The sequence below is a fragment of the Gadus morhua genome, unplaced genomic scaffold (genome assembly GCF_902167405.1).
Source record: "Gadus morhua unplaced genomic scaffold, gadMor3.0, whole genome shotgun sequence".
NCBI lineage: Eukaryota > Metazoa > Chordata > Actinopteri > Gadiformes > Gadidae > Gadus > Gadus morhua.
Window position 1 is genome coordinate 603,698 of NW_021964142.1, and position 21,122 is coordinate 624,819.

The 21,122-nt window shown below is 46.2% G+C and overlaps 1 protein-coding gene across 1 annotated transcript; it reads left to right on the top strand.

Annotated features, from left to right (window-relative positions):
• Positions 1-3,856, top strand: LOC115539066 (coiled-coil domain-containing protein 106-like). Its single transcript, XM_030350268.1, has 4 exons — positions 1-372; positions 971-1,117; positions 2,601-2,804; positions 3,373-3,856. Exons 1-4 carry the CDS (start codon positions 297-299, stop codon positions 3,684-3,686), a joined length of 741 nt encoding a protein of 246 aa, XP_030206128.1. The 5' UTR covers positions 1-296; the 3' UTR covers positions 3,687-3,856.
• The last annotated feature ends 17,266 nt before the right edge of the window (positions 3,857-21,122 follow it).

Genomic DNA, 21,122 nt, shown 5'->3' on the forward strand with positions numbered 1-21,122 from the left:
AGCTCCATGCCATGATAGCATTTACTGCATTTCATTTTTCTTCTCAAAAGTTTCTTCCTCTGAAACCACTTAATAAGCTTCCAAGCATTTTGTTTAGAAGCTTCCTGATGTAGAAGGTTTCTCACACTGCTGAATCTTGTCATTACACTGGTGAATGATGCCGCCAGGATCGTGCTGCCACAGAATCTAACGCCTGCGTTCAGTAGGAATCGCGTCATCAACGTGGGACAAAGAAAGGTTTCGCGCTTATTCTATAGTGATATAGCCACCTGTTCCAGCTGACAGTAGCAGTAATAATGGCAAACAGAAAACGGATACAGACCAGAGGAAAAAAATATGTAGAGGAGACAGAAGCGGAAGGCAGCAGTGTTGGTGAGTATACATATGTGTTTTTGTTGTTTTTTTAAACTTACATTGATTGACAATGAGGTAGATTGCTTGCTAGCTTGCTAGCTACTTATACAGTACAGCCACATATAGTAGCTAGCTACTCATATGCGGGGGCACTGAACTGCATCAGCAATTTAATGAATAAGAAGTGAGAGTTTACTGTAGCCTAACTACCATGGAACGTCAACAAATTAATTCAGCATGTTTCTCCTGATTTCAGCAAACCAAATTAATCTTGTTAACGTATTATAAAGACAGTATAAGATAACCGAATGAAAACCTCTGAATGCAGTCTGTAATGAACTAATTGTATAGTATTTCACACTGCATACCTGAACAATAAGCTATACAGGCGTTAGAAAAGGAAATTGACTGAAATCCATTAGTTTAATTTCTTTCTGTCAGATGAGGTTACTTTAATAGGCTAACAGTTAATGTTTTATAGGCTACTTTATGAAACCCGTGCTTGAATAGAAGAATGACATTTTACTGAATTCCTGTGATTTGTCCAGTGTCCAGTGATTTTACTTTAATTAGATTTTCTACATTCATTCAATAATGACATATGTATTTATTTTAGGTGCGTCAGCAGCCCCCACAGCACAGCTGGCACTAAACAATAAAGCACATGAGTTGCAGATGTGCAAAAAGAAAATGGAATGGCAGAATGAGAAAATAGAGGAGTTGACCAAGGAGAGAGATTTCCTCAAGGAACAACTAGCATCCGGCAAGTCTCCCAACACAATGTTTAGTCAAAGTGTTGGTTTGTTTTTAGTAGGGTCGAAGGAAGGCATTGCGTGTCCTCTTCGCCTCCAGTCCGCCACAGTCATCTGCCGAATGGTCCAAGAATGTGGGCTTTGACTTCGAACTTCGTAATTCGAATATAATTCGAATATCAAAAAATAAATCAAAATTCGAACAAATATTAGGCAGCCCTTAATATTCGAACCTGTTATGGGCAGGCCAAGAGGGAGAGACGTCGGAGAACCTGACGCAGTCCATTCATAATATTGTAATGACCACGGAAGAGGCAGTGACTGAAGTATTGATTAGACAGCGATTTATTAGAAACCTAATAAACCGTTGGAACACGCAAGACCGGTAACCATAGCAACGCCGGTAAACCAACCTCGCAAAACAATCTCGCAAAACCCAATCCAGGGCTGAATCCGAATACTCATACTTATAGTATGCATTTTGTAGTACGCCACAAATATAGCGCGTCCGAATGCTCAGTACGCATTGTGTAGTATGGAAAACGTTAAAGAATGCGTACTACCGCCACAGTATACAACGGTAGGTCCCTACGCTATCCCACAATGCAACCGGAGTCTGGTAACGAACGAAGAAGAGATGGCTGACCCGACACTAGCAGCGGCTTAGAAAGACGTCGTAGAAAGCGGCGAAAAAAAGAGACATTAAAAAAGTAAAGTAAGTAATTAAGTAAAAAGATACATTTTTAATTTAATAGCAACGATGACAAGACGGAAAACAGGTAACTTATCAAGGTAATTTTGCCGGCATCTGAGGGGAGATACGTCATCTCCAAACGTCCGGTGGAGTTTCAGAGGCGTTCTACGCATAGCTGTAGTACGGTGAAGTAGTAGACACTGAACAGAAATAGTATGTACTAAGTATTCAGATTCAGCCCAGGTCTTACTGAAGGCATTTAATGGTCAAAATAGTATTAATAAATATTCGAATATATTCGAATATTAATAAACAAACGAACTTCGAATATGATTTTTGGGCCAAAGTCAAAGCCCTATAGCAGTTTCACACATTCCCTTTCCACAGTCCATCAGGTTATTGAACTGTTGTTATTAACACACAACCGCAAACTCATGATGTTAAAGTCTTCGCTTAGTAAGGTTCTGGTTTATGAGGCAGTCTTTGCTTTCATCGGAAATAGTACTACTATTGCTTGGCAGCAGGCTACATCTATCAATTAATGACAGGAACGTCTGACTCTCAGTCTGCGTGTGTTTGTGTACCTGTTATTCGCATATCTCCCGAATACAATTTACATTAGTATTGTGATTGTTGTTTTAACATTCACATTAGTATTAAAATTACTTTAAAAAGTAGTGGGGGAAAAAGTGTGACCATGAACTTGCAGGATCTGGCTGTGCATTGTATGCGTGCACATATGTGTTGTTATGTATGATGTGTTGTGACTCTTATGTTTGTATTTTAATCTTTTTAAACAGCTCTTAAAAAAGATGAGCCCAAAGCAACTGCCGGTTCCAATAGTGTCTCTACACTGGACTCATCTTCCTCCGAGATGAGTTCAAAGAGTACAGACTCGGAGTCATCCAACAGCTCATCCTCAGAGGACAAAAAGAGGAAGAAGAAGGGGAAAGGGAGAAAGAAGGCATCCAAGAGGGTTAAAATGGAAAAAACTCTGCAAAGAGGTTAGAAATACTAATTTCACCACTTTCCACTCACCTGGGTGCTAGATCACTCCTGCTTCGCTGTGTTGTGTTCTCCAAGCTGGCTCTTCCCATATGATGTGACATTGCATGTGTGATTGTTTCTAGCACTCACACAGTGAATTTTAGAGGAATAGCTTGTGGTCATCTCATATTCTAGATTGAAATCAGATTTAAGTGTGTAGCTGACACAAGCCACACTAGATTCGTAGTGTAGTGTAGTGTGTGTGTGTGTGTGTGTGTGTGTGTGTGTGTGTGTGTGTGTGTGTGTGTGTGTGTGTGTGTGTGTAGGGAAGTAGATTTTGTGTATGTGTGCTCCTTCACTCTGTGTGTGTGTGCTCCTTCACCCTGTGTGTGTGTGTGGGCATTCCACCACTGTAGCTTCTCCTGCCTCTCACCGGCAACACATACTGAGCATAGTTGACGTTGTGTGTGTGTGTGCAAGGAGATAGTGTGTGCGTGTTAAAGATGAGTACAGTATGAGTACAGTAATCTAAATGACAAAACTACTACTATAGATAGCACTAATTGTATGTTCTCTTAATTGCAGCCCGGAATCCCGAGCAGGCTTTGGCCCGGTACAAAAAGATTCTTAAATGCTACAAGAGGCTTGGAACCATGTCTGGGGCATTTCGAAAGGTCGGTGTTGACCGTAATACAGTGGTGGTCAATGCACCAATCGCCGAGCTTTCCATTGCTGCCCCAGACCAGTACAAGGAAGCTTTGAAAACGTATACCCATTCCACAAAATTGAAAGCATTTGCGGAACACTGTGCCTTGACAATTCTAGGCGATGTAGAAATAGTTGACGCAGTTAACACGCTTAAAGCCAGTGGTAAGCTGCTACCACTGAAAAAGAAATAATTATGTGCATTTTGTATTATGCTTTACAAGTGTTCCTGTAAAGTAATTTTTACATTTTCTGTACAATACCACTGTTCATATTTTATCTGTATTTTTTTGTTGTGTGTTCTTTGTTGAAAAGAAGAATTTATGTAGTTTAAAATAAATATTTGTACGTTTTCAGCACTTCAGCACATAGCTTCTTTCCCTTTTCTTAAAATAATATTTTGTTTTAACTTGTGTCTCTTTGGTATCTGCTAGCCACTCATTTATAAATACTTTGAAAAGCATAGTAAGTCCTCACTTTAGATGGGCTCACACCATGTAGTCAACTAATCCGTAGTAACTCATGAGTTAATCATGAATTGAAGTGTTAAGTGCTTGTTAAAGATGCAGTAACACTAACTATCCGTAGGCATATTTCTGAAGGCATGTCCAAATAGAATAATACATATTTGTGTCCAGGTTATGTTTGCCACTCATTTATAAATGCTTTGTAAAGCATAGCAAGTCCTCACTTTAGATGGGCTCACACCATATAGTCAACTAATCAGTAGTAACTCATGAGTTAATCATGAATTGAAGTTTTTTTAAGTGCTTGTTAAAGATGCAGTAACACTAGCTATCTGTAGGCATAGTTCTGAAGGCATGTCCAAATAGAATAATACATATTTGTGTCCAGGTTATGTTTGCAATTCATTTATAAATGCTTTGTAAAGCATAGAAAGTGCTTACTTTAGATGGGTTCACACCATTTAGTCAACTAATCCGTAGTAACTCATGAATTAATCATGGGTAACCTAATTGGTAAGTATTTGTAACATGTGTATTAACACCCCAGCTATTAGTTGAGGCCTATTTCTAAATCATAAAATTTTATTTAAAGCATGAACAGTAGGTCTAGATAGTCTGTTAATCATCAACTTCCAGGTTTTAACCGGCCTTATACATTCCTAAGTACCTAGATAATAATGGTAAAATTACTTTTTTAGAAGGCTTATTTACTATGAACAAACCATTTATAACTGTTTGAAAAAATGCTTTACTAATGATACGTTATGTATGAACAATAAATAACTAATGGTGAACAAACCATTATTTAATAGTTTTTTAGAAGGCTTATTTACTATGAACAAACCATTTATAACTGTTTGAAGAAATGCTTTACTAATGATACGTTATGTATGAACAATAAATAACTTATGGTGAACAAACCATTATTTAATAGTTTTTTAGAAGGCTTATTTACTATGAACCCATTTATAACTGTGTGAAGAAATGCTTTACTAATGATACGTTATGTATGAACAATAAATAACTAATGGTGAACAAACCATTACCCAATAGGTAAAAAATGCTTAATAAATGATGAATTGTGTGTAGTTATTATAAAGTGTTACCAAAGCGGTAAATGGCGTAACTATGTTACTATTTCCACCCAGAATAAAGAAAGTTGTCGGCCGTGGCTGCGCTGGAGTCCGAGGTAGGAAACCCAAACGCCGCCGGGTTTGGGTGATAGAGTTTAGATCGGGTTAGATTAAATAATCTCGGATATAAATAACAATAATCGGGTTAAATAACTTCACATGGTGTGTCTGGTGTGTTTCCAGCATTCGTAGTGTTGATCAGCAGATATATAGTCCGCCAAGACGTTGAGGTTGCTTAGTAACCAGAGACTCTGTCCATGCAAGTGAACGGAGCGTTCCCTCTTCGTCATAACTATCAAACCAAACATCCTTCACATTCACCGAGTGAACATTATGAAAGTAAAATGCACATTTCTCGCTAAAAATGTTTCCATAAAAGCATTTAATGGCGTAACTATGTTACTATTCCCACACAGAATAAAGAAAGATGTCGGCCGTATGCTTCTGTCCAAGCTCACTACTCTCTGCCAGTGACGTCGGGTCAAGCTCAACGCTGATTGGGCAACGCGGCTAATCGTCATGCGTATGAGCGTAAAAAGTTAAATTTTTTGAACTCTTGAAATGTACGCGCGTAAATATACGCGCCTCATACGCGCGTTACGCGCGTAAAATGTTGCTTTTACGCGTGTAACGCGTGTACGCGTTTCATACGCACGTAAACCAATGGTTCCCTATGGAAAAAATGGCGATTTTATACGCGAGGTACGCGAGATACGCGTCTGGTGTGGCCGCACCTTAAGGGGGCCTTTGGGGGGTAGGGAAGGGAGAGGTTGGGGTTAGGGTCAGGGGTGGGAGAGGTTAGGTTTAGGGCCAGGGGGCGGGGTCAGGGTAAGGGCTAGGTAAGGGAGGGGGTTGGGGTTAGGGTCAGGGGTGGGAAGGGTTAGGTTTAGGACCGGGAGAGGGTCGGGGTTAGGGTTAGGGTCAGGTGAGGGAGAGGGTTAGGGTTAGGACAGTCAGCAATTAACGACGCCACGGTGGCGTCGCTGGCACGGGCCATCATCAGGCGGCTCCCCAGGGGTCCCCGACCCACCCCAACGTTCAAACCAAGGGGTTGCATGGTCCCCAGCCTGTCAATCCAAATCCTCTCCGACCTGCGCCGTTAGGCGGCAGACCAGAAGGGGTTGGCTTCTAGCACCGACGCGGAAAGGGCCAGACATCCGTGTTGTATAAAATGCGCAACCAAGGGTGAGCGTCTCTTTTATGTTTGATATTATGTCGGTGCTGGTGGAAGCGGACACGTACTGTGTTTCCTGTTTCTCCTACGTATTGGAGTTCACAAGTGAGACAGCGGATCAGGTAGACACAGTTTTTCGTATTGATGCCTGAGTGCCGTTCAGTGGGGAGAACATTCCCATTGTTTTGGTTCCGGGCCAACGGAATAAAATTATAAAAATACGAGAGTCTAGTGACTCTGGGCTCCGACAAGGGGCGCAGTTTGGCCCTCACCAGGAGGTCTCTAATATTTTTGTTTCTCCTGTAGGCGGCGATGATGCCATAACCCGGAAGGTAAGTGGTCGTGTCGAGGAGATGTTGGAAGTTCGACCTGACCAGTCGGGTCAGGCGAGCGGACGAGGTGGAGGAGGTCGTGATAAAGGGGATGCGTTGCCCCTCGAGAGGAGGACGTGTGAGTTTAAAGGTTTTAAGGGAGAGACGGCGGGCCGATCGCGAATATCCCCTAAGGGCGAGGGCGTCAAACAGAATTTTAACTGCTTCCCAGAAGTCAGCAGTTCTGGAGCATATGCGCTCAAAGCGCAGGAGTTGCGGTTTAAGGAGCCCCGCGAACGTGTGCCTAGGGTGGAAGCTGCTCGCATGTAAGAGCGCGTGTGTGTCCGTGGGCTTAAAGAAAACTTTCACGTCCAACATTAGGGACGTCATGAACTGTGGGCCTTTGAACGTGGTGGTATCGAGAAAATCAACGGAGGAAAAATGTTTGCATGATTTGAGAGTAATGGACGGATCGTGCGTGTTTAGGATGTTTAGAAATTGATCGAATTCCGATTCAGAGTGTTGCCAAACGCCCCATATGTCATCTGGATCAGTGATTCTTAAACTAGGGGTCGCGACCCCAAATGGGGTCCCGAAAAACTTCCGTGGGGTCGCTAATTATTATGACCCAAATTATTATTATGCCAGGTGAAACAAAGGAAAATAATATTGGGGGAAAAAATCTGCCTTTTTCTTATTTACACACAGTTAAATCGAGGAGAGAGAAAATACGTTTTCGTCTTTCAACGAGATCTGGTTCAGCCTATGGGCTACTCCGCTGATAGAAACAATGTAACTATCTGCTCCCTCCGTCATTTTAAGTATAAGTATAAGTAAAAATACATAGGTAGCCTACTAGCCAAAATGGAGAGGTGGTTGCTTAAAAAAATCTAACAAAAGCTCGGAAGTGCCAGCTACCAGTGCGTCTACTCCTCCGCGATCCTCAGGTGGGACAAGTCTACAGGCCGGTGAGAATAAAAAGGAACAAACGAGGCGTCGGCATTATCAGAAAGAATTTCTGAAACATGGATTCACTTGCCAAGTAAAAGGTAACCTCGACCACCCACAATGTGTGATTTGCGGCGATGTTCTGGCGAATGAGAGCTTAAAACCTGTCAAAATGAAACGACATCTCGAAACCCGCCATCCCGAGGACACTACGCTATTAAAATGGTGAATTTCATCAAATCTCACCCACTCAATACTAGACTCTTCACCCTTCTCTGTCAGGAAATGGGGTCTACACACGAATCCCTTCTTTTCCATTCTGAAATTAGGTGGCTTTCACGGGGCAAGGTTCTTACACGCCTGTTTGAGTTGCGAAGCGACACCTTCCTCTCAGACGCAAACTCCGCTCCACCATCTCACTGACTCGGAATGGATAGCCCGTCTTGCTTATTTATCATGCATATTCGACAAATTAAATATGCTCAACATGTCACTACAAGGCCTTAACACTAACATCCTGACCCTCTCGGACAAAGTGAATGCTTTCACAAAAAAGCTGCAGCGTTGGGCAGTCCGTGCGGAGAGTGGGGATTTTGAGATGTTTTCGGAGCTGCGTGAATTTTTGGAGGAGGAAGACGTGAATGTCAATTCATTGAAGGCCTCCATCAACGTTCATCTCCAAAGCCTCCTCGAAAAATTCCATCAATATTTTCCGACGGGAAATGTGGAGAATTATGATTGGATACGACAACCATTCACCAGCTGCTCTTCAAACGATCTGTCATTTGAGCTCGAAGATGTGCTGCTTGAGCTATCCAGTGACCGAACCATACAGACATCGTTTGCCTCAAAATCACTGGAGGAATTCTGGCTGTCTGTTGCATGGACATTCTAACTCCTTTCGGGTCGACCTATATTTGTGCGAGAAGACATTTTCGTCCCTTAGCATATATAAAAAATAAATACAGATGTCGGCTCAGCACCGTGGAGGAAAATCTCTGTGTCGCCGTATGCAGCATTCCTCCTAGAATTAACTTGCTATGTTCACGGAAGCAGGCCCACCCTTCCCATTGAAATTGTTAAAGATAGTGAAAAGCGAAATAAAAAAATACCGTTATTGTTATCGCTATAAATATAATTCATGTAACGTTGTAAGCCTAATGCTGTGTGTGTGTGTGTGTGTGTGTGTGTGTGTGTGTGTGTGTGTGTGTGTGTGTGTGTGTGTGTGTGTGTGTGTGTGTGTGTGTGTGTGTGTGTGTGTGTGTGTGTGCCATGCACATAGCGATCTGATAGCGGCAGCCTATTTTAATCGTGATTGTTTTCCATGTGGAATAAATAAAAGTAATTACTTTGCATACTATTTTTTGCTTGATTTTGTTGTTAACGTTTGAGGGGGTATTTTGAGTAAGGACTTAGAATGGGTTTGGGGAAAGTGGGGTCGTCAGACCTTACAATACTTTTTTGTGGGGTCGCCAGACAAAAAGTTTAAGAACCACTGATCTAGATAACGCATGTATGATAGCGGTTGCAGAGGGCAGACGGCGAGCGCAGAGGCTTCCCACTGCGACATAAAGAGGTTTGCATACGAGGGGGAGAACTTCTTCCCCATAGCCGTGCCTTTGATTTGGAGAAAGAACTGATTGTCAAAGAGGAAATCATTTCTCGTGAGGTTTATCTCCAGCAAGCGAAGAAGTTAGTCGTCAGGGCGCGTGACGTCAGGACGCAGGTTAAAAGCATCACGCACGGCGCGCATGCCCCCAGCAATGTCTATATTAGTGTACAGACTGGCAACGTCCATAGTGAATAAGAAAGCGTGCGCAGGGATCCGAAGAGCACGGACCTTGGTGACGAAATCATAAGTGTCTTTTACGTAGCTCGCGTGTGAGAAAGAAAGAGGGTAAAGATAGTGATCCAGGTACTCAGCCGTATGCTAGGTTTCACTGCTACAGTCCGAAACTATCGGGCGCCCCGGGGGGATCTTAAAGGGCTCACTCCAGGCCACAGGCTCTTTATGTATTTTTGGTAAGGTGTAGAAGAGCCTGGGCCTGGGTTGCGCGTCACCCAAGAGGTAGTCACGCTGCCCATAGGTGATGTACTTTTTTCTCCACAGGAAGTAAATCAAATCAACAATCATCGGGACGGTCGCAGTATATATGGGAGCCTCCAGTTTGGAGTAGTAGCGCGTGTCGTGCAGCTGCCTGTGGCCCTCCCATATATACTGAGACCTGTCCATGATGACAACAGCGCTGCCTTTATCGGCGGGCTTGATTACTATATTTTTGTTTTGAATTAGTTTGCGGAGAGCCTCCGACTCCTCAGGGAGGAGGTTAGCAGGGGCCCGGTTGATCCTGAAGGATTCGTGATAATAACGGAGGTCAGCATTGACCAAGCGCGCGACTTCTAACGGGATGTCATCCTCGGGTGGAACCCAGGAGGATTTGTATGTGAAGGGTAGTTTCTCCGACGGGGGGTGATCCCGGAAATAGACGGCTAGTTTAACCCTGCGGTGGTACTGTTGCATGTCCGAGCGGACCTGTTGGTACAACTCGCACGGGTCTATGTCGGTGGAGGGAATGAACGCGAGTCCTTCATCCAAAACTGAGAATTGCGCCGCCGTAAGTAGGAAAGACGTAGAAAGATTAATAACCGAGCGGTTCCCTCGAGGCGTCACGAGAATGAGAAGCGGTTCCCTAGACTGTAAGTGCCACTCTCGGCATTTCTTACCCGTGCTTGGGTGTCGGGTGGGTCGAGCGAGGGTCACAGTCGGGGTGGAGAAGGAAGAGGCGGGGCTGGCGGGGTCCCGTGCGTCAGCCGGTGCGTCGTTTCTCTCCGGGTCGGCCCGGGCTAACCCATGCGGGGGTGTCGAGCCGGAGGGCGGTGGAGGAGGAGGAGGGGGAGGAAGAGGAGAAGAGGAAGGTCCGGGAGCGGGCATGGCTGCGACTCGTCGGCGGAGGCGGCTGGACGCGAGCCTGGTCATTTGAGCCAACGGTGTGGTGCTCTGGAGAAGTCCCAGGGCTGCAGACCGTGGAGGAGAGGGGGTAAGGGGAACGGGAGAGGAAGAGGAGGCGGGGGGGATGGGGGGGCACAGGGGCGGAGAAGAAGGAGAGGAGGAGAAGGCCAGCGAAAAGGTAGGCGACGGCAGCCTGGCCGGGGAGCGCCGTTCAGCAGGTCCTACCCCCACGTCGAGGGCCTCCGGACCGGGTCCAGGGGACCGGAGGCCGGGGGCAGGAGGCGGTGGTCCAGCAGGTAGGGTGAAGTGTGGCAGCACGGCTCCAGGGGCGGGTTGCGGGAACAGCTGGACCAGAGGGACCGGAACGTCCAGAACCTCTCTGAGGCGAGAGCGCAGCGCGCTCACCGTCTCCGGGCGCAGGCGTTGGCCGAAGTGGCGTTGAGCCCAGGCCAGGGCCACGGTGAAGTTCGGGCGCCAGATGGGGTCTGGAAGGAGGAGGAGAGCACCCACCTTCTCGTCCACCGCAGCCTTGTAGTGGTCCCGGAGCAGCAGCATGCTGGTGTACCGCCAGTTGCGCGCGTCACCGTCAATCAGCTGCGCGGTCGCGGCGTTGGGGACAGCAGGGCGAATGGAGACCCTCAGGGACTCAGCTAGCCTGGCGACGACGGGAAGGGGCTCCGGGCCCTCGGCGTTGGCGAGGTGGTGAGACGCCTTCAGGGCCGCCAGGAGTCCGGGTCGTCAGAGAGCTGAGCAGCCGGGGCACGCGGCGCCCGCCTGGGTGGAGGCGGACGCGCAGACCCAGTGCGCGCCTCGGTGGTGACCGGAGGTCGGGGCCGGTCGCGGGGTCGTGGGTCGGGACGTGGAGGTGGAGGTCTCACCTGCGGGGTCCGGCGGGGGGGCTCAGCTTGGGCGGGATGGCGAGGAGCCCGACGCGTCTCAGGAGCGCGGCGATGGAGAGGCTCCTGCGCCTCACGGCGAGGAGGCGAGTAGGCCGGTCTGCGAGGAGGCGAGTAGGCCGGTCGGCGTGGAGGCGAGTAGGCCGGTCCGTGGGCCTCGGACCAACCCTCGTGGTAGTGACGGGTAGGCCCTTAGGGGGACCAGTCCCTGACGGGCCTCGCGTGTTGCTCCCAACGTCTGGGAGACGGGTGGCGTGGGGCCCAGAGACGTTCGTGTCCGTGGTCGAAGTGATGGAAGCGGGCCTCCGGAGCAGGTGCAGCCCACGCAGAGAAATCCATCAGCGGTGGGGGGTAGTGGGGGTCCCGAGGAGTCCGCCTGCGACGTCCCCGTTGGACCAGGGTCCACTCACCGTCATCTTGAAGGTGGTTCGGTTGCATGTTTCTTTTCGAATAGTTCGAATTCGAATTAAAATGGAAAGTATCTAAGCTATACTGAAATAAACTAAACTGAACTGTAAGGTAATGAGTCAAGTGCGATCCAGCCAATATCCAATTTATTTGGAAATTAGGCTGCTTTGGGCATAGTACTACGTTTCGTCAATATAATGACTTCATCAGGTACAAATAGATAGCCAGGGTTGCCAACTTTGGGACTTTGGCTGCAGTGAGACTCTAAAATATTAGTGTGAGCGGCTAATTTTTTGGACGACCCATAACCCTAAAAAAATGTTTTATACAAAATAGTCCTCGTTTAGTATAAACCCTCATCTATGAAAAAAAGTTAAAGAATGGAAACGCTTTTTCAAAATGTACAATCTGGGCCACCTTGAATAATTTGGGGAATTTAAAAGTACCACTAGCCCGATTCTCAAGTATTCCAAGATATGCCCTGGGCTAGGCTCTACCCCCCATTGAAGTCGACAAGATATACTATTTTGTATTGGCTAACGTCCCACCAATATTTATACCACTTGCTTACTCTCTATATGTCATTCATGGTTTTATATTTATAATTTTTATTTTACTTTACATTTAATTCTTCATAATTCAGGCATTACAGAACTTTCATGGTCATAAATAAAAAATACGAACTGCAGTTTAATTTCTTTGTTTGTTCTTGAATTGACGTAGAATGGAGAAAAGGCTCATGGGATTGGGAAATGCGTTTATCCAATAAACAGATGGAGGTCAAGTCTATTTTCGGAAATGTAGGGGGATATATTAGTGGCTCCACGTCGAATGGTGACCCAAGATACGTCAGACAGAGAAAGCGCGCAAATTCGACGGTACCACCTTGTCATTTGTTTACCCAGGTGCCATGGCAACACCATTGCTACCTCTCATTGGCTGAATCTTTGAGAACGTTGTAGACTTAATCAATATAAGGTGGCGGGGAAACGAAGCTCTGTTCGTTTGTATATTTTATTTACGTGACCATATTTTTGTTTTATGTTAAAAAAAAAAAGAATCAAAGAACCAGTTCTTCTTGTTTTGGGGAACAAGTTCTTGTCGTTCACGTTCGGGATTCGTTGGTTGTGAACGGATCGGTCGCGACGGACCCATCCCCAAACGCGCATCAGTGGGCTCTGACTCCGGCTCTGAACTCTCTCTGACCTTTTCAAACGCAACTTAGTATCAGGTGCGTGGTTTTCAGCGAATCAACGATCAGAGAATACTGTCGTGATCACGTTGTAGGTAGGCAGATGTTACAGCTGTTAGTCTGCTCCCGCAGAAAATGAACGGGAGGATTTTTTATTTTGGCGTGACATTTCTTGCGTGTGCGTGACAGCGTGAGATTGATGGTGAAAGCATGAGAGTCACGCCAGGGGCGTGACTGTTGGCAACCCTGAGATAGCATAGAAACAGACCGTATAATGGAGAATCCAGACAAGCCCTGGTTACAGAGCACAAATGAGAGACAATGAAAACAAATACTTTTATACAGACATGTAGGAGGGAGGGGGGACTTGAGGTCTGGGGCAGAGACATCCAATAGGGGGCCAGGGCATCAAAACAATTTCAAATTTAAACATGAAAAGCCAATGGGGGGGGTCAGGTGAAGAGCCAATGAGAGGTCAGCAGGGTAAACAACTTTAAAGTTTGAATTTGGGCAAATCAGGGGGTCGAATTTCAAAAGTTTCAAAATTTCAAAACTTTTGCTGTGTTTCTCCAGGTCACCAGCAGGTGGAGCCCGCAGGATCGTGGTGTCTGCACCAACCGGAGCCGCCAGCAGGGGCTGCTAAGTCGCCTTAAACCGGGTGGTGTTAAGGAAGCAGAGATGACGGCCGTAATAGAAATAATTAAAAACACAATAAAATAATATCGTTGTATCGAATTATTGCAGTGTGGGGGTCAAGGTGATACAATCCAAGGGTAAAAAAATATACAAAAACATAAAAGGCAAACTGTACATTAATGCGACCGTGATGCAGGTTCATACATTAAAAACATCGATTTTTACATGTATATATGCATTTGAAAAAATGCATAGATCCCACATAATGCATATATCCCACATAAAAGAAGAGGGAGCAGCAGGTAAGTGGGGGAAAGGGGATAGGTGAGAAGGAGGCATGGAATGGGGGGCACGGGACACTGATAAAGGATAAAAATAAATAAAAATATGGGCCTGGATGGAAGAAGGAGCCGAGGGAAAGGTCAAAGGTGAGTCGGGAGGGTGAATCAAATTGTAATTACAAGTGGGGACGGTAATAAGGTCAAATTAGACCGTTATAAAACCGTTTTGATAATGTTGTATTTTTCCGTTGCAATACCATCAAACAAACAGGAGATGGAGCATGGAAAGCCGTGGCGTTGGTGTTAGTCTGGGTCACCGACAGGGGGTTTAAAGTGACGCAAAACAATAATGGAATGGGGGGCACGGCACATGGATAAAGGATGAAAACTAATGAAATTAAATAAAAGCAAGGGCCTGGATGAAGGGAGGAGTCGAGGGAAAGGGCAATGGGGAGCTGGGAGGGTGAATGAAAATATAATTACAAGTGGGGCCGATAATAAGGTCGAATTAGATCGTTATAAAAACGTTTTGATGTTATTGTACTTTAACGTTGCAATACCACCAAACATCCAGGAGATGGAGCATGGAAAGCCGTGGCGCTGGCGTTAATCTGGGTCACCAACAGGGGGTGCAAAGTGACGCCGAACAATAAAGGTAAATACAGTATTGTGTTCGTTTAAACAGGGTTAATGCATTAAAGATATATTAAAGGAAGAGGGGCAGCAGGTGAGTGGGGGATGAGGAATAAGTAAATAAAAGGATGACAGGGAAGGGGGGCACGGGGCATATAACAAAAAATACCAAATAATAACAGTGGGTGCAGTGGAAGATCATATTAATATAATATTGTTATTAATAATAATATACATATATATATATATATGAAAAATAAAAAATAGGGGGACGGAGGGGGGGCCCTGGGGCTGGGGTGGGGGGGCAGAATGAACACACATACATGTTATGAAAAATAAAAAATGGGGGGACAGAGGGGGGGCCCTGGGGCGGGGGCGGGGCCAGAGTAAAAACACACACACATGTGGTATGAAAAAAAATATGGGATGGGGATCAGATGGGGGAGGGGGGTTGGGGTCAGGGGTGGGAGGGGTTATGTTTAGGGTCAGGGGGGGACCCGGGTTAGGGTTAGGGTCAGGTGAGGGAGGAGGTTAGGGTTAGGATAAGGGGTGGGAGGGGTTATGTTTAGGGCCAGAGGGGGTGGGGTTAGGGTGAGGGCTAGGTAAGGGAGGGGGTTGGGGTTAGGGTGGGAGGTGGGAGGGGTTAGGTTTAGGACCAGGGGGGGCGGGGTTAGGGTAAGGGCCAGGTGAGGGAGGGGGTTGGGGTTAGGGTGTGAGGTGGGAGGGGTTATGTTTAGGGCCAGGGGGGGCGGGGTTAGGGTCAGGGTCAGGTGAGGGAGAGGTTAGGATGGGGGCTAGGGGAAGAGGATAAAAACCATGATGAGGGCCCGGTCTGTGGTGGAGGCAGAAGGGGGGAGGGGCCAGGTAGGCTTGTGACGGCCCCGCTAACCCCGCCCACGGGCAGATTGGATTATTGGTGTTCTCCTTGTCTCTGCTCAGGGGCGTGTGATTGGCTGGAGGATGAAAGGCTATACGGATCCAACATGGGGGTTCTCTCTCCTCCTTGCGGGTTTTGGCTTCTGCTGTGTTTAGTAGAATGCTCCTATACTGATCCACACCACATCCTGAGTTCTTCCATTACACTGACTTACACCACACTTATATTAGGTTAATGATCTGGCAGCCGTTGTTGTCTAGTTGTTTAATAAATGTCCTTATTATGATTGAAATTTGCGTGGTCTCCCCTTCTATGTGGCGTACCTAGAGCCAGTACATTACAGTTTTGAAATACCCAAGAAAACCGTGACCCGCGGCTTTGAGGTTTACACCCGCAAATCCGTTTTTAAAACAACCCGTGAAGCTCGCAACCCTGCATCACCGTCACCCTACGCCGTACCGGCAGTGATGGGAAGTTGTCAAATAATTATAATTCATGTATTGTAGGCTATATAACAAGGAATTTATGTATTTTATAACCTTGTTGGTTGTTCAATAAAACGTATTCACGGCCAAGATACGTGTTTCAGACTAATTACGTTAAATGAAACGTTCCCCGAAAGGGAAATATGCCTTAATGACAATAATGTGCTATACGTTGACATTCAACATATCTGGGATACGTTTCAAGCAAACATAATCCTAGAAGTAAATAAATGGCAAAAAATAGGCTGAGACCGAACGTATTTGCGATACGTATTTCAATAAAACGTAATCACGGACAAAATACGTTTTTTGCCAAACGTAATTGAGGATGCAGAATAGTTCTCTGGGAAGGTAATTTTGATGAGACAGGGTTGATCAGTTTGAACTGACTTATCTTCAACTGGATCAACCTCCGCAAGTTTTCAGAATTGTGTGCATAGTTCCATCTTTTGTGTGTTTCGAGGAAAACGGTAAGACCTGGGTCAACCGGGGAGCAGTGATTACCCCCCCTCAGCCTCACCCCCCTCCCCCGCCCCCCTTCCCCCGCCCTCAGACCCCCACCAAACCTCACCCCCCCCCTCCCCCTTACCCCCCGTCAACCTCATCCCCCTCCCCCTCAATCCCCACCCTCCTCTGAACCTCACCCCCCTCACACTCACTCCCCCTCCCTCCCCCAGCCCACCTCACGCACCCTTCATGTTTGTGTGTGTGTATGTGTGTATGTGTGTATGTGTGTGTGTGTGTTTGTGTGTCTACAACCGACACAGAGATGCTTATGCCGCGTTTCCACTGCAGGGTGCGGAACGGATCGGTTCCGCACGGGTTGCGTTTCCACCGCCAAAAGTGGGCGTGACGCGGACTTAGCTGTACCCGTTTAGGCCTCGTTTTCAGTACTCCACCGTTGGGGTACTGAAAACGAGACGAGACGCCTGAAAGGGTCCCGGGAAATTCTAGCTACATACCCCCTCCGTTGATTGGTCGACAGAATCATCACTTCCGGGCGATGTGGGGATAAAAACAAACAAACAGTAGCCTCGAGGTATTATTCTTTACAATTAACATGTCGCGTAAAACGCTCGCTTGGGCGAACAAGGAAGTGGAGACGTTCGTCTGCATTCTTGGGGAGGAAGACGTTGTTTACGATGTTTACGTAGCTGCCGCGGCGATCGACATCCGGCCTACCACAAAGGGTACTGTCGGCGGTGGAAACACAACCTCGGAACTGAGCAGGGCTATACCGCCCCCTCCCTACCGGACTGAGGCGAACCAAACCGTTCCGCACCCTGCAGTGGAAACGCGGCATTAGTCACCCTCCCTCCATGACACCCCCCCATCAGCCCCCTCCTTCACCCTTCCCCCCCGCACCCCCACCCCATCACCCTCACCCCCCCTCATCACCCCCCCTCACCCTCCCTCCATCACACCCCCACCCCATCACCCTCACCCCCCCTCGTCGCCCCCCTCATCCTCCCTCCATCACACCCCCCCCCTCACCCCCACCCGATCACCCTCACCCCCCCCCTCGTCACCCCCCCTCACCCTCCCAGCCCACCCTTCATGTGTGTGTGTGTGTGTGTGTGTGTGTGTGTGTGTGTGTGTGTGACACACACAGAGACAGAGAGAGAGAGAGAGAGAGAGAGAGAGAGAGAGAGAGAGAGAGAGAGAGAGAGAGAGACAGAGAGAGAGAGAGAGAGAGAGAGAGAGAGAGAGAGAGAGAGAGAGAGAGAGAGACAGAGAGAGAGAGAGAGAGAGAGAGAATTAGGAGCCTTTCCCCAATACTTTTATGGCCTCTTAAGTGATGCTTCCCAGGCAGGGGCCGCCTGACGACTCCAAACACACACACACACACACACACGAACAACACACACACACACACACACACACACACACACCTGTCTCTGGACGTGGAGGAGCTGACGGGCGAGGTAACGACAGAGCCTCCGTCGTGAGGGACCGTGAAGAAGCGTGACTTCTTCAGGTCCACCTTTTCTGAGAGGGACAGCCTGTGTGGCACGCACGCACGCACGCACGCACACGCACGCGCGCGCGCACGCACGCGCGCGCGCACGCACACACACACAGTGTTGCTGGTGAGTAGTGCCAGCACTGCGGAGTACTTCCATTTAAACTTTGCACTATATACAAACCCCCCCCCAAGGCTTTTTGTTGTGGTGTGTCGTAACCCGAATGAGCCGGTCATGCTTCCAATCAAAGCGCTCCCACCGGTGCCTCCATTACAGTTTTTTTCAATTGCTTGAACACTATTGACACATGCTTAGACCAAAGCAACACAACTTGAAGTTTTTGTTTCTATACCTTAAACACATCATGTAACCATTCCTTAAACAAAAACGCTGCTTCGCACTTTAGTTGCAATTGTGCAACCCACTTGCTCCTTTCTGCAACACACTTGCTCCTGCACACTACACAGTATTTCATACATAAGACACTTAATTCAAAAATGACGTCTCATTGTACCATTGGGAAAACACATCTATTCAAAATCCTAAACACATTGGTTAATTGAGAATACTTTCTTACACACCTGAAAACACTTTCTTCCAAAACTGAACACCAATCAGCCAGCTACAAAAAGGCCTCATTTAAGCCGTTTTGAGAACTTTGCCAGCATGATGCAGGTAGAGCAAGAGGCAGAGGTAGAGGAGGAAGAGGAGGACAGAGACATAGAGGAGGACGTGGTGGAAGAGGCCGTGCATTATTTCCAATGACATAAGAGCAACTTTGGTGGACCATGTCATAAACCATGGCCTGACTATGAGGGAAGCTGGGCAGAGAGTCCACCCTAATCAAAGCCGTTTCACAGTTTCATCCATAATGAGGACATTCCGACTGGAAAACAGGTATGTCTTCAACTCTCTACTTTCTACTCTACTCAGACTGTATCTAGAGTATTTGCAGTACTGTACCATATCAAATGTACTGTATTGCAGGGTGGCTAATGCTCCTTTTTGAACAAAAGTGGTAGTTTTGTGATTACCTACATTGAGATGTTTCAGTACTTTCTATGGTATATACAGTAAAGTACAGTATATACAGTACTGTAAAAAAAGAAGCAAACCAATACAGTAACATTTCGTGATTGCTTTTTTCTATAGAATGACTAGAAGACCTTCTGGGGGCGGACGCCAACGCCTGTTCACCCAACAGCAGGAACTTGCCATTGTGGACCTGGTCCGAGCAAACAAAGCAATCCGTCTCAACAAGCTACAGCAACAAATACTTGCAGATAGAGAAGTATTCAATAATCATAGAGCGAGTGAGCATTTCCACTATCAGACGCATCTTGGTAAAGCACCAAATTACCATGAAGCAATTGTACAGGGTCCCATTTGAGAGAAACAGTGTCAGGGTCAAAGGACTTCGACGTGAATATGTACAGGTAAGTGTTACAGTCCTTTACATTTACAATACAGTATTGGAGTCATCCAGTTACAGCTGAATATGTGCCATTGTATCAGTACCACATAGATACATTCAAAGAGGTACCAGGTACCTGTTCGATGGGGTGGGGGTTCTGTATGTGTAGTACTATAGTTGAGTGTTTTGAGTAATGCCATCTAAACTATGTATTGCATGTATTTTGTTTTGTTACAGCGCATCTTGGAGATGGATGGAGCTGCACAGCCTCATGAATTGATTTACATTGATGAGGCTGGATTCAACCTCAGCAAAACAAGATGACGGGGTCGTAACATAATTGGCCAAAGGGCAATTGTGCAAGTCCCGGGGCAGCGCGGGGGAAATATCTCATTGTGTGCTGCCATAAGCCTTCAAGGGCTACTGCACCATCAAACAAAACTAGGTCCCTTCAATACCGAACATATAATACAATTTCTGGATGCACTTCACGATGCAGCTGTACAGGACAGACCAGAGCAGCCCAGGTTTGTTGTTGGCTGGGATAATGTTAGTTTCCATTGGGCTGCTCTGGTACGCAACTAGTTCACCAACCATCATCAATTTGAAGTCCTATACTTGCCCCCTTACACATCATTTCTAAACCCCATAGAAGAATTATTTTCGGCTTGGAGATGATGCGTATATGACCGCCAACCTCATGCTCGCATGCCTCTTCTGTTTATCTCTGTATTTCTCTGAATTATTTTCTAACCAACCAACATCTTAATACATGACAATTACCTCTCCCCCCCCCAAGACTCCAGTTAAACCTAATCAAGTGTTCCCTTAAACATTTCAACCAGCATATGCTGTTGGAATTGGTCATTTTAAGAATAGCAAACACTTGCTTGTGCGACTTTAAAAATGTAATCTCTCTCTCTCGAATTTGAAGTACAAGTAGATTAAATAATTATTTCATGCATCTCTCTACTTAAAAAGTAGTTACACTCAGATTTCCCTTCATGTGACGACCCAATATTGGTCAGCTGTCTCTTTTAACATGGTTTTGTCCCCAGATTACCACTCAAACACACACTTGGTGAAAATACACCATAAAATCTGCTTTTATTTGAAGAAAACACATTTATCACAATTGTACAATTTAAAACCATGTAAATCACCACAGAACCTCAATTTAAGTTACACAAGCTAGAAAAAGTTGCAAAACAGCTACACAACAAAAACAAAAATCAGCACTAAAAAACACATATGAAACATTTCCCCAAAATGGGTCATTTCACGCTTTTGGAGTCCTCATCCCTATACTTTAAAGAGCCATCAGCACAAACAAAGACACAGATGAAACATTTCACCAAACAGGGACATGTCATATGTGTCTCTGAAGGCAGATGCCCTGTAAGCTTTAGGAGTCCTTCAAAGAGTTAATTTGACACTAAGAGGGAGCAACACCTCTTCATCTGGAGATATAGTCCTGGTTGCAAGAAAAAGAGTCACATGCCTATTTCTCCATTCAATACCAAACTGCATTGTTTGGGCTTTACGTTTGAGTTATTTTTGGAGTACTTGATCAACTTGCCCGGCGGCTGTTTGGTGTGGCAATCACATCTGCTGTCCTCACAGTCATGTCTGCACCACGCTCGGCCTTTGAACGTGTCCTAGAATCACAATAGCTTCAAGGTAGTACAACACAAGAATTTTATCTGCAGAATACAATTAGTCAGCATCATATTCAGACAGTTTATCCATACATGCCAAGAATTGATCCTTGGCCTGGACCAGTATATATTCTAGCACTGATAATTAAAAGTTAAACTGTGTTCTCCAGTCAGAGAGGATGTGTTTTGCTGTTTGTGGAGAC